Source organism: Lates calcarifer, linkage group LG19 (genome assembly GCF_001640805.2).
Source record: "Lates calcarifer isolate ASB-BC8 linkage group LG19, TLL_Latcal_v3, whole genome shotgun sequence".
Taxonomy (NCBI): domain Eukaryota; kingdom Metazoa; phylum Chordata; class Actinopteri; family Centropomidae; genus Lates; species Lates calcarifer.
The window spans coordinates 16,200,398-16,213,090 of NC_066851.1; the positions used below are offsets into that span (position 1 = coordinate 16,200,398).

The window sequence follows — 12,693 nt, forward strand, 5'->3', positions numbered from 1 at the left end:
GCAGGGAGTGGGCGGGCATCACTCTCTCCTGTGTGCTTTCAGATGGACCTGTTTAGATGCAGAAAAAGTGGATGTAGATTGTCAACCTGTGCACATGATTTTCCTTATTCCTTGTTTGACTCATCAGCCGCTGCTAATCTTATCACTGAATCAGCTGTTTTGAATGCAACTATTCAGTCATTTTATCAGATCAGATCTAAGATTCTTCATCAGGCCTCAGGGGATACACTACACCCTGGAAATGAATAGTTAAATATAACTACCACTTTGTTGATATATCAACAAACCTTTTGTTTTAACCTGCTTCATTCAAGTTAGTGATAATTTGTGTTTAAATGATGTACATTTCAGTTTCAGTACCACAATAGAAATTTTTTTTTTTCTGCATCATGCTCCAATTTTATGCATAAATCTTTGTTTTAAATGCTTTTTAGTGTTTGTTACCTCCACTAAGATGGTTCAGTTTTCACACATCTGTTTATTTGTGAGAAAGACTATGCTAAAAGCTCTGATCAGGATCATTTAGTAGGAATTTGATTTTTTTTTCTCTGAAGTCTGGTGTATGTTGTTTGACATTGGCCCTCTGTGCTCTCTGAGTGCCCCTCGAGTTTGGCTGTGCGTTTCTATACGTCCATGCTTCATGTTTGGCTAAATTTATTCGTTAGTTTGTTTCAAATGTGTGGGTATTTACACAAGTGTGTAACGTGTAGGTTTTTTAATGACAGCCTAAAATCAAAACAAACCAGAGACCTGATAGTATTATGGTTCAGTGGCGCCACCTAGCTGTCTTTGTACTATTTAGGCCACACAGTGTCTCCATCCATAGTACTTGAGCATACATTTTTTAGAAAGCAGGGCCCCAGTGGGAACTGAAACCCACACATTGTAAGCCACACACCAACTGAATATATTTCAGTGACAGCTGTGTTCTTACAAGTGACAAAAAGCATGTCATAACCTGATATATATGCGATCTGCAGAAAAAGTAAAAGTCTGTATTTTGCTAAAAGCCCAATGGACGGACATTGCAAAGTATCATAGGCTATAAATTATGTGGCATTGGTTGAAGCTAGATTAGCTAGCTAAGATTAACAACTACATTACATTACTTTTTACCTGCCTGCACATCCTAAAAATCTCAGTGATAACTGTAAGGCATTAAACATTTGAGCACTTCTCCATTACTGAATATACAAAATAATGATGCTTGTGACGGCAAATCTGAGTACCAAACTATATTTATTGTATACAGTAGTAAAAGACCACAAATAATGTACAAATCAGTAGAGAAACAAATAACATGACAAGACCTGGGACCCGTTCTTCGTACATTTACAAAGTTTAGCTCAAATTAGCCAGCTCAAAATATCTTTATCCAGCTAACTTGGTTCTTCGGATTCAAGTGGAAGGCTGATTTGTTTGTCTTGATGACTGTGCTCTTATTTTGTGAGAGAGGAAGGCTGAAACCATGATCATTACTTGTGATTGGCTTGTGCAGAGGCGTGTTTACCAGAATAATTGCACACAGATTTAGCGAGTCTCTGTGCCAAATGAGGGGACAGCGGTGAATATTTCAAGCAGCAGAAAGCAGTTGAATGAAACCTTTTAACCATTCTTCTTTTATAGTTCCATTCAAAAAATATTTGAGTACTGGCACAGACTAATGCTTTTACTATATATAATACATACAAAAATACAGCTGTAAAACATGATATGGACTATAGTTTAATTACTTTTTAAAAAGGACAGCACCTTTCTAGTGTGGCTGAACTACAACAAACTACATTTAAGGATATAGAAACATATCTGAAAGATTAAGGGAGACTAAAAAAAGTGAAATCCACAAGGCCAGTTACAACTCTTCAAATACTGCCCCTTCCAGACATGAATTTAATCTGTATTGTAAATGTATACATAATTAAAATAGTAACTTGCTCGCATTCATACATTTTTTTGTCTAAACTGCACTGATTTTATTTTGTTGTACCTTTTATGTATGACTTCTATATTCAAAGCCTCTTTGGCTGTTACAATACTGATCAACTGGTACTTCTACAGAAAGGTGCAGCCTTATCTAAAAATAAATGAAAGCCAGTGAACTCAAAGGGTTGTCATGATGTAACTCGTACTGAAGATGTTTTCACTTCTGCAGGTTTTGAGCTCAAAGACTAAAGGTCATATTAATCTTGCCTGAACTGAAAAATCAAAGCCTGTGTCGGACCATCAACAATCAAATCAAACCAACTCAGCTATCCGTGTACGAAGAACAGGGCCCTGTGGGTACAGAACACTTATCTCCCAAACTCCACTGGTTGACCTCCCTGCCCTCCAGATATGCAACAAACTGCATGCATCCTTCTCCTAACTGCAAATATTGGAGACATTCATCACCACTTGAGATACTGTGCACACCAGAAAACATTATCTCAACAGCTGACGAAGCAGTGAAAAGTGTCTTCAAAATGCATGACAAAAACATACTGACTTTTGCTGGATATCCTTGCACAAACTGGAAGCTGCTCCTCTTCATAGCACATGTAGAATCAGTTGTCCCATCAACCTACATTCGCAAGGACAATACAAAGATGAGACAGCTGACCCTAAAGCAGCACTGAGGAACTATCTCCCACCCACAGACCCACCCTTAAAACCCACAAGCAGAACAGCTTGTAAGAATACCATAGACTGGTCACTGGCCCGCTTCTTCAGAAAATAGAGAAAGAAAACAAAAAGTTATGTATTCCACCTCAAAAGATTATCCTTTCATAGATAGCCCCCAACCAACTCCGACTGAGGACGCACCTCCCCTAAACAGGCATTTGTCTGGATGACTGGATATAGTTTGTACCACAGACGCCCCCAAATGAATCTTTCTCAATTAGTAGCATTCAAAGAAGATGCAAAAAATATTAATGAAATATAAACTCCCTTAAAATCTGACAGTTTTGACATTGCAGTTTGCTTTTAGAATAATCCACATACAGCAATATGAAACAGAGTCTGTATTGGTCCAAGCCCCACAACATTTATCTAATATCCATTCTGATACTTCTGTACAGAAAAAATAATAATAAATCAACAAGCCCCGTGGGTGTTAATTTTTAAAAGAAAAAACAAAAATACAAAAACATTGCAGAACTCTTTAGCAAAAGCACCTAAAAGGCGGAGAGAATTAAAATACATTTTTGACAGAAGAGCAGGAGTCACCTTTCAGACAAGAAACATACACAAGAGTGAAGTGAAATGGAAGGCGGGTGTGTATTAAGTTCAGATAGTGCTTCCACTTCAAAGACATTTTCATGCCCACTGACTGTGACCCCTGGACAAGAATTTGCAGAGCCTTGTGTTTGACCCCGCTGGATGAAAACTGTGACAAACTACTGGATACTAAGCTTTCACTTGAAAGTGAACGAGAAGCACTGACAAACCAGGAGCAGCTGTGGCGCGCTGTTGGTCCAATCGCAGCCTGCGGTGCCAAAAGGAAAATGTTGTCCTGATGGGCCAGCAGAGAGACTGTTGACACGCACGAAAGTTCAGTCCCGGCTGAGACAGTACATAAACAGCTGAGGAGCCCCCCCACCCCCACAACCTGACGAAAAACCATGACTGACATTTTAAACTGAAGAAATAATAATAATAACAATAATAATAATAATAATAGGCTGAGAGGAGCAATGAGGAGGGGTGGGACAGTGAAGGTGGCTGAGGGCGTGGTCTGAGGGTGGCTGTCAATGAGGTGGGGAGGGCTTAGCAGTGCCCGCCCGTCTGCTGCTGGAAAACATCTATGGTGTCTTCATCTTCCATCTCCAGCTGAGAGGAGCAGAGGCACAGAGGTTCCAGTTAGCAGATATAAACAATAACATAACAGGTAAGACGATGCAGCAATTACAATATTGAACGTAATGATTTAGAGCTATTTAGAGACACTGAGTATCTGTCAGTGTTGAATGAATGTAGTATTTCAGTGGAGAATTCTCCACAATAATGGCAGCCTCCAACAGGTAAGTTCAGCGAAGTTTAATATCTTACCTGTGCAGGTGTATCCGTTTCATTGATAGGCTGGCCATCAAACCTGAACCTGATCTGCCTTATTGAGAGACCCTGCAGGAGCGATACAACAGAGATGAAGACCACATGCGAAGGACTTTACATTACAGCACATCCACAATAATTATATGTTGCTGAAGAGGAGGAAATATAAAAGCAGCTCTGTGGGCTCGCAGCTCACCTGTCGTTCACAGTACGCCTTCATTAGTTTGCTGAGTGGTGTATGTCTTTTGATTTTGAACTGGACCACCGACCCATCTTGCCCTGCAACCTTGAGGTTGATGTGATCATTCTCAGTCTTTACTCCCTCCTGCAGAGACAAACGCGTTTAACAGGCGTTAAACCAGCAGATTAACGCAGCAGTGACAGAGATAGCACAAACATTACAGTAAGAGGTTTGCAGAGACGCAACACAGTTTAAAAGCACTGCTACCAGAGACGTACACCAGCCAAGTAAGTTACGAGGCTGCGAGCTACACAGTCTGCTACTGTGAAAGTGATTTCACAATAAAAGGCGGGTCGCAGCACAATCACAGTGTGTGGTGAAGGAATAATGTGACACTACTTTACAGATATTTTAACCAAAACTAACTTTAATGAGGCAGAATAGTGCGGGTAGGCTACAATATGTTGTTTGCCGGGCACTCACAGATGCTAACGTTAGCATGGTTAGCTCCGGGCTAGGTGGTCGGCACGCCAGCCCTTGAGCTCCGCTGCTGAGTTTAGCTGCCGGCTAACGCTGCTAGCAGTTTGTGTTTTGTTGTACCGTGGCCAAACAAACGGTGAGCACACTGAAACAGCAAAAATAACAGGGCTGAATGAGCTTTTAAATGAGTGCGTCACCTCCATTAGCGCCCCTTTGTAGCTGCTGCGGTTGCGGCACTTGCTGCGTTGCGGACATAACGTGGTCTCGTTTCGACAAAGAAAAAAAAAATCCGCAAATGATAATCATGGTGTAATTGACATTTCTGGCCACAATCTTCGAGGCCCTTGTGAGTGGGACACAAACTCTCAAATTTCCGTCTACAGCGTGTTGTGTGGACGCGTCTAAATGTAAATATGGATGTGCGGATACTCATTCATTTGCGAAACAAACACTGCGCCGATTCAGAGAAACGTGCAAACCAGGCCATTTTAGATTGCACATCTGAGAAATGGTTTGGCTGGAGCTTGACTGAGCCATCACCGCAAATTCACAGCTCTTTAAACATGAATTTCTTACCTTTGGCTTTTCCTCTGACATCTCGGCTGGAGTTCGTGCGACTGTTTTCAGATTAACCGGTTAATTGGGTTTTATTTGTCTCTCTGCCGCCTTCTGTCCTCTCGTCTCCTCCACTGACGGGTGCGCGCTTTGGACCGCTGTTGCAAATAAACGATTGGCGCTGTGAGGACCACGTGACTTCTAAATCTCGGGAGCGCGGATACGAGAGCGCGCGTCAATGTAAAATACTCGATCACGCGAACTAAAGAACTGAATTCAATACTATATCAATAATCACCTAATAGAATCTGCATAGAGAAAAATTTGAAGAGATAGAAACTCATTCCGTAAATGAAAAATTAGGACACGTGAAGAATGCAACAAGAGTTGCAAGCCTGCAGCCACTTTAAAGTGCAATCTAAGATTATCTGCCTTTGAAGGCAAGACTATTTTATTCATATAGTGCAGCCAGTAAATTCAGTATGGTTTTGCCTGTATTTTAAATACTATAAGTTACTAACTATTCTGTCTATGTATTTACTGAGAGCACGTAAAGGACATGAACATAGAGGGTAAATTTGATGTTAGAGGGTGTAAATATTACAAAGTGAAATAAAAGTAAAATCTGAAGAAATTTGTTCAGGCTGACTAGCATTCATCTGTAATCGTATCGAAGGCATTTTATGATATATATAAAAAATAATTTAGTTATTACTAATCGGTGTAATATTGACATTCTTTAATCTTTTCATCAAAGATCTCAGATAACACCCAAGGCACAAAAGACGCAAAATATAAAGGCCAAAGCTTAATTTTAATGAAAGAAACACAAACACAACAAAAGTCCAGGGTCATTGGCAGAATGAATTATCAGTCCAAAGTCTTTTATTAGGCCTGTGTGTCTTTACAGGACATACAGGTAATCACAGGCCTCAATCAACGTAGATTCGCACACATTCAACAGTTACGATTTCTTTTATCAAGTGCAGCGATGAAGATTTCATTTTGACATCACAGAATCAACATATTTCCTGAACCTAATATGTTAAAAAAAAGAAGACATTCCTATGAGAGGAACATACAGCTATAACACAATGAAAACAGCCTTCAACATGTCCAGCTCAGAATAGGAATGAATCGTTTTGAAACAGGAAAATGAGAAAAATTACACCAAATACAAAAATAGGCTACAATTTTTAAGAATATCTCTAAACTCAGCAGCAACTCAGAGCAACAAAAAAGAGACATTTACAGATTTTCTCAGGCAAAAGGAAAGAATTGTTCAGCTACCAAACATGGTTCTTTCCATACTGTACAACTAAACTCAACCTAATAAATAGTATAAGTAGACTGATGCTATAAGGGCCACATGATAGACTACTATAGCCTTGAAGAACACTGCTGCTTCATGGGTCTATTCTAGCCTTTGGTTACAGCCTTTTGGATCATTACAGAGAACCTAACATTCCTGTTCATTGGCTGATTGACACTAGAGGCTGTCTATACAAAACTACTCCCACTTTTCTGACATTTTCTTAATTATAGTTTACATTAATTCTCAGATCATATCTTCACTCACAACCACAACACAGTCTGTTGCTGTCTGTGGTGTGAGTCATCAGAGCTCAGGGAGAAACACGAGGTTCATGGTGCAAAATGTTGGTTCACTGATACTTGTTCATGCAAACCTGGAGTATGGGTTTTGCCCACTTAGACCTAGAGCAACATAAAACAGAGAGAGTAAAATTAGAAAATGAATGATTCTCATGTTTGTCAGTTAAACATGAAGCTACAGCCAGGAGCCAATAGGTTTAACTTAGCATAAAGACTGGAAACTGCTGGCCTGTTTCTATCTGAGGGTAACAAAAACTGCCTAACAGCACCTCTACAATTCTCTGATTAACATGTTCTCTCTTCATTCTTTGTATTAAAATCTGTACAAAACCTCTTATCAGATTCTCAAATTATTCCTTTAATAATCTCTGCCAATTGTAAAGAAAAAATATTGTAACGCTCAATCTAATTATGTAGTTTTAAATTAATTATCCCATCAAAATTCAGCAGTCTCACATTTAGCCTTTTTTTCCCAAAGGAACACAAAAACAAGTATGTGCACTATGTTAGCACAGTATATGCACATGTGTGAGAGAGAGGAATTAAACTCACCATATTTCTTCCTGATTTCGTCATGCCTCTGTTTCATCTCTGCCCTCCTGTAATGACAAAAGATTCTATAATGAGCCGTGCACTGATGGTTAATGATATTTTTTCTAAAACACTCCCAGAAGTCATGAGGCTTAAAAACCAGTCTGGGCTGATGACAGTATGACATGTGCTTTTTTCCCTCACTGGCATTGCTTTGCTATGAAGGAAACTGATATGGATCATGACCAACAATGCAGCGGGGATAGCTGGTACATCAAGTGCACTGCAGACTACACTGTTGACTATTACAAGGCTGTCCTGTAAGCATGTAGGGTGAAGGTAAAATGCACATAAGATGTGCATAAACATAAATCTACATTTATTATCATTAGGTATTGTATGAGTGTGTATAAACAGGTCCTCTTTACATGCGCATGTAAGGGCACTGATGAATCAAGGTGTCATCTTAACTTCACCTGAACTTGATTTACACAGAAGAGGCACTGCTATCATCGGGCAAACCAATTTTCACACAGCAATATTGTCAGTGAGTCTAGTGGGAAATACATATCAGGGCAAAACAGCACAGATGAGGGAAGTCCTGAGTTTTCTGTTCGCGAGAGAGAAAGCTCTGTGGGAAGAACACGTTCCTGTGAAGTGTGTCTGGCGTGGACAAACAGCGCAGTGCTTTCAAAAAGCGTTAGCTGGGACAAGGTGGTGACAAGGGCGCAGGGTCAGACTGCACTGCTTTGCTGTTAGTTTTGCTCAACAGCGCATGGTCACACTGTCGGTGAATAAAGCAGATTTTGCCTGATAAGAGGACTGAATTGGTATTTGTTCCCCTTCCCTAATTTGGTAGCTGAATTCCTGAAAAAACTGGGGACATCAGCAGTGATTCAGAGGTCTGCGAGGCTAGTTCAGATTCAAATCTAGGTCCACGTTGTGTATTTGAGGTTACGTATGGAAATGGACACTGTCTTTGAAACACATACTTTAGCACTGAAAAGGTAGTGGTAAACTATAGATATAGATATATTAAATACACCCACAAAAGAACAAACCAGGAACGCAGCCGTGTCACATGCACACAACAATTCTCCTTACCTTTCTTCCTGCTTGGTTTTTGTCTTATTAGCTTGTCTCTGCATCTTGGCCTCAAACCTTTGGGATCTGATACACGAACACAAGACAAAAGTTAGATTACGGTTAATTACGTTATGGGAAATTCACACAGCACGTGTTTTGCATGTGTGTGTGTTTAAGCACAGACACCTTAAGGTAACCACTCTAAAGCCAATAGAAATGTTGAGTAATTGGCTTTATTATCTGCACGCGATTAGACCTGAAATTTACCAACATAACACACATTCATGATAATGGCCTCACATCACCTTGTAATGGGTTTAGCACCAGACAGAGAACACAAGGACAAATATGAAGAAAGCCACATGATTGACCTCTTAGGCTGGCCTTAACCATTTCTAACCTAATATGTAACTATACCCATTTTCATCTAAAACCTAAATATCTATAACTATCAGTAACATGAAGCCTACATGTAACTGCAGACCTGAGCCCAGGGTCACTGATAAGCTGCAGACAGAGTTGTCCCTTTGCCAGAACAGCTACTTTCAAAATACAAACCACCCAGAGGATACCATTGTCCCTATTTAACCAACCAAAGTGGCTGTGGGCTGCCTATTTTGATTAAGTAATTTTCTATTTAATCATATGGTTCTTGTAGTTTCCTCAGTTAGAAAACAGAGAAGAACACCCACTGCAGACTCATATCTCAGAAGACCAAAATGACTGTAGGAGCAGAAAGACTGTATTGTTCTGTTCATGCCTCAGATATAATGAAAGGAAGTTAGAAAATTACACACAGTAACAGACAGGTGACAGTTCTCTATGCGGAAAAACAACTTGGGAGGAAATTGTGACCTGAAAAGATGAGCTTAATCTATAATAGAAAAAAAGGGAGTTTGCATTTCTTTCTTCCCATGTAACTGGGATGTGTCTTCACCCCTCAAGCACAACTACTGGTCACATTATTAAGCATCTATTTTCCACAGGATCATATGTTGCTGTGGTTGGCAGTGTTTGATCACTGTGTTCCTGTTCAGTTAAGGATAAGGTTTAACCACAGCTCTCACTCACCCAAAGTTCTCACACTTGCAGCAGCAGAACAAACAGACCAGGAAGGCGATGATGAGAACACCTCCAACCACTGCCAAGGTGATTATCAGTGTCTGGAAGTTCACTACAGACAGAGACGGAAACACAGAGTTATGCAGGTAGTCCACAGTCACAGATTCTACCTTCACAATAATAATAACATGTCGCTTATGTTGTCCTTTTTTAGCTCTTATTTTGAAAGCACATCCCTACTTGGATGCAGTAAGAGCTGATGTGTTTGTCTTATTTCTGTCCTGGAATTCTGCACAGCCACAGATTTAGAGGTAATCTGATTTAATAGTTTCTCATGAGTGTTTAAAGGAGCTGTGTGTTTTGACGAGGGTATACACAGAGAAAATAAATACATCTAAAGCCCATTAGATGGCTAGACTGGCAAAGAATAAACATTTTGTTTGTCCTTTTATTTAATTTAAGCCTTGACAGTTTAACTTCATTAAACTAGCCTTGGTTATTTTTAAATTAACTTTCAAAATATCTTCATTTTATTCTGGGAGACTGTGATGGATGTTTTATTTCACTGTTGCTTGATAGATTGACTAATTGATTGATAATGAAAATAACTGCCACTGGCAGCCCTACATCAGAGGAATGTAGCTGAGAAACCTGTAACATTTAGCAGAATAAAAGGAAAACTATTGATAATAATTCAGTTTTTCCTTCATTTGCAGTAGAAATATCTCACCTGAATGCCTAAAATGAAAAATAAAAATGTTAACTAAAGAGCTCATTGGAGTTGCAGAAGGGGAGTGATAGTTATTTTATGTAATGTTATTATCTTGTCTAGAGTTTTTAAGAAAGGTCTTTCAGCTTCCTTTAGATCCTGCACATGCATTTGTTTACTTTAAATTAAGTAGGTATAAGATGTAGATTAAAGTGTGCTTGTATGCATGCAAATGTGTATCATATTTGTTATAATAACTACTTTCCTCATGTGCAAATAAATAAAATGAAATATAAGTAACATCTTACTCCAGCAGAGACCCCAGCGTGCATCATTCAGTGGGCAGAGTGAATGTGGTGGAAGGATGGTCCTCACTGGATATGTTACACATGACTTGGTTGTGATGCACCACAAGCACTGTGAAAATACAATAAAAACACACAGTGATTCCTTTATTATCTGAACAGACAATGAATCCTGAGATATTTGGGGAAACTGCAGGATACACAAAAAGCAGAAAATGGAGGAGAAGGGTGGGGGTGGATGACAGATCAGTTACTCCTCAAACCAGTCTAACAAGTGTTGAAAGTGAAGGAGGAGCCACTGATTATAGTTCCTCCACCTGAGACACTTCTTTTTCCATCATGCGCACACTAACACACAATCTCAACCCACAATGAAGTCATCCCAGCAGAAACAAAGGGTTTTCTCTCAGGACTTACTGTCACATTTTTCAGACATTCCTCACAGCTTGTCCCATTCTTTGCCTCACACACTGCAGGACAACAAGAAAGTCGGTTAGTTTACTTAAGACACTCAAAATAATCTACAAAAGGGGTGTGCACACAGTCGACATGATGTATACACACATTTTGCCTCACAAGGAAAAGTACAAGTGACTGTGATAAAAGAGAGATTAGCAGAAAACCCTACAAGGGGCAGGTTAAAACGCGGCCCGCAGGTTTGTGCTTGCTGTGGTTTTAAGTAACCACTGCTAATCCTCCTGGGACATTTTCCATGGAGACAGAGCACAGCAAACACACGGGCCTCAGACCAGTCACATTATTATCAGCAGACTACACAGGACAACAGCTGGGTTTGTCTCTGTGTATCCATGTATCTGTAAAATGGAGGTGTAAACAAACAAGGTTTCATTCTTGTGTGGTCGGGTTTGTTTGTAGCCGCTTCTGCTGGTTTAAGGTCCTGAGGGGAGTTGAAAGAGAACTGAAAAGAGACTCATTGTTCCCACTAACAGGTTTCAACAGTACAGAAAACATGAAACTAACAAACAGTGATATCACTAAAATCACTGTTTGTCTCACCTTTAAGTTTAGCTTCAATAGCTGAAACATGGCTGTCATCCAAGGTTTTCCTCATTGTTCTATGATATGTGATCTCAAACAATGGAAGGAATAATTCAGGACCAACACAACTCAAATAAAGTTTTTTGTCATTGTTTTATATCCTATTCTGTTCCCATAAATCAACAGAAACTGTATAGACACAAGAGAGCTAAAACAATGTTTTTTTGTCCTAGGTGTTTTTGTTTTTTTGTTTTTTTTAAAGAAAAAATGTCTCAATAAATCATATGAAGAGTTTTGTTTTCTTCTTTACCTAGGACATAATAAAAGTAATCATTCATCTAAAAGTGATTACATGAATGTTAGAAAATATTTTAATTCCTCAGTCACCAGTCACTGATTTCCACTCCTACCTTGGGCAGGTGCGGAAGACTGGCCGAAAACCGTCGCCAAACCGACGACGAGCAGGAGAGCAGGGAGTAAAATCCGCAAATCCATCATCCAACCACTTAGACGCAGATTACTATTCCGGATGTTATTTCCAATATTTCACGTCTGAGTCTGAGAAGATTTGAGAAACACGCGAGCAGCAGAAGGAGGAAGTGTGTGAACTGCACGGGGCCGACGGCTGAAACTGGAGGAGCGAACTTGCCGAGAAGGAACAAAACGCAAAATTCTGACGCACACGCATTACGCACCAAAGACAGAAGGAAGGGAAGGCGTGCGTTTGCGTCTGTATGCATGTTTTCTTTGGAGCAGTGGTGGAAGGAGTTCTCAGGCGCTGTACTTAAGTAATATACATGAATTAAAGTCCTGCACTCCAAATGTTACTTGAAGGATTAGCAGCAAATTGTACTTAAAATTTAAAAGTAAAAGCATACGTTTAGAAGAAAAAAAGCTTCTGTGGCGTATTTATATCATATATCATGTATAAACAGTTCTGGAGAATAACTTTTAAAAATAAAAATATTAATACTTTGTTGAGTGTTTCAGCATTTTGGGTCATTCTTACCTCTGTACATTATATCACGTGTGGTTAATCTGAGTAAAAACTGGCGTAAATACAATAAAGATGATATATTTAACAGACATGAATGGGAGGGGAACTGATCTTCTCATCTCCACTACTGCAGAAATTCCTT

At 39.6% G+C, this 12,693-nt stretch overlaps 2 protein-coding genes across 2 annotated transcripts; both read right to left on the bottom strand.

Annotated features, from left to right (window-relative positions):
• Positions 1 to 3,003: 3,003 nt before the first annotated feature.
• On the bottom strand, positions 3,004 to 5,436 carry sumo3a (small ubiquitin like modifier 3a). Its single transcript, XM_018663528.2, has 4 exons — positions 5,270 to 5,436; positions 4,229 to 4,357; positions 4,030 to 4,101; positions 3,004 to 3,810 (listed from the first exon to the last, which is right to left on the bottom strand). The coding sequence occupies exons 1-4, from the start codon at positions 5,288 to 5,290 to the stop codon at positions 3,748 to 3,750; spliced, it is 285 nt and encodes a 94-aa protein (XP_018519044.1). The 5' UTR covers positions 5,291 to 5,436; the 3' UTR covers positions 3,004 to 3,747.
• A 799-nt stretch (positions 5,437 to 6,235) lies between these two features.
• On the bottom strand, positions 6,236 to 12,221 carry pttg1ipa (PTTG1 interacting protein a). Its single transcript, XM_018663768.2, has 7 exons — positions 11,965 to 12,221; positions 10,973 to 11,025; positions 10,559 to 10,667; positions 9,551 to 9,653; positions 8,498 to 8,563; positions 7,415 to 7,461; positions 6,236 to 6,964 (listed from the first exon to the last, which is right to left on the bottom strand). Exons 1-7 carry the CDS (start codon positions 12,050 to 12,052, stop codon positions 6,927 to 6,929), a joined length of 504 nt encoding a protein of 167 aa, XP_018519284.1. The 5' UTR covers positions 12,053 to 12,221; the 3' UTR covers positions 6,236 to 6,926.
• Between the last annotated feature and the right edge of the window lie 472 nt (positions 12,222 to 12,693).

Coding starts and splice junctions, on each gene's coding strand:
- sumo3a (XM_018663528.2), bottom strand. CDS start 5,290: ATGTCAGAGGAAAAGCCAAAG. Junction 4,358..5,269: donor TGTCAGAGGAAAAGCCAAAG/GTAAGAAATTCA, acceptor TTGTCTCTGCAG/GAGGGAGTAAAGACTGAGAA. Junction 4,102..4,228: donor AGGCGTACTGTGAACGACAG/GTGAGCTGCGAG, acceptor TCGCTCCTGCAG/GGTCTCTCAATAAGGCAGAT.
- pttg1ipa (XM_018663768.2), bottom strand. CDS start 12,052: ATGATGGATTTGCGGATTTTACTCCCTGCTCTCCTGCTCGTCGTCGGT. Junction 11,026..11,964: donor GTCTTCCGCACCTGCCCAAG/GTAGGAGTGGAA, acceptor GTTGTCCTGCAG/TGTGTGAGGCAAAGAATGGG. Junction 7,462..8,497: donor AAAACCAAGCAGGAAGAAAG/GTAAGGAGAATT, acceptor TTGTCATTACAG/GAGGGCAGAGATGAAACAGA.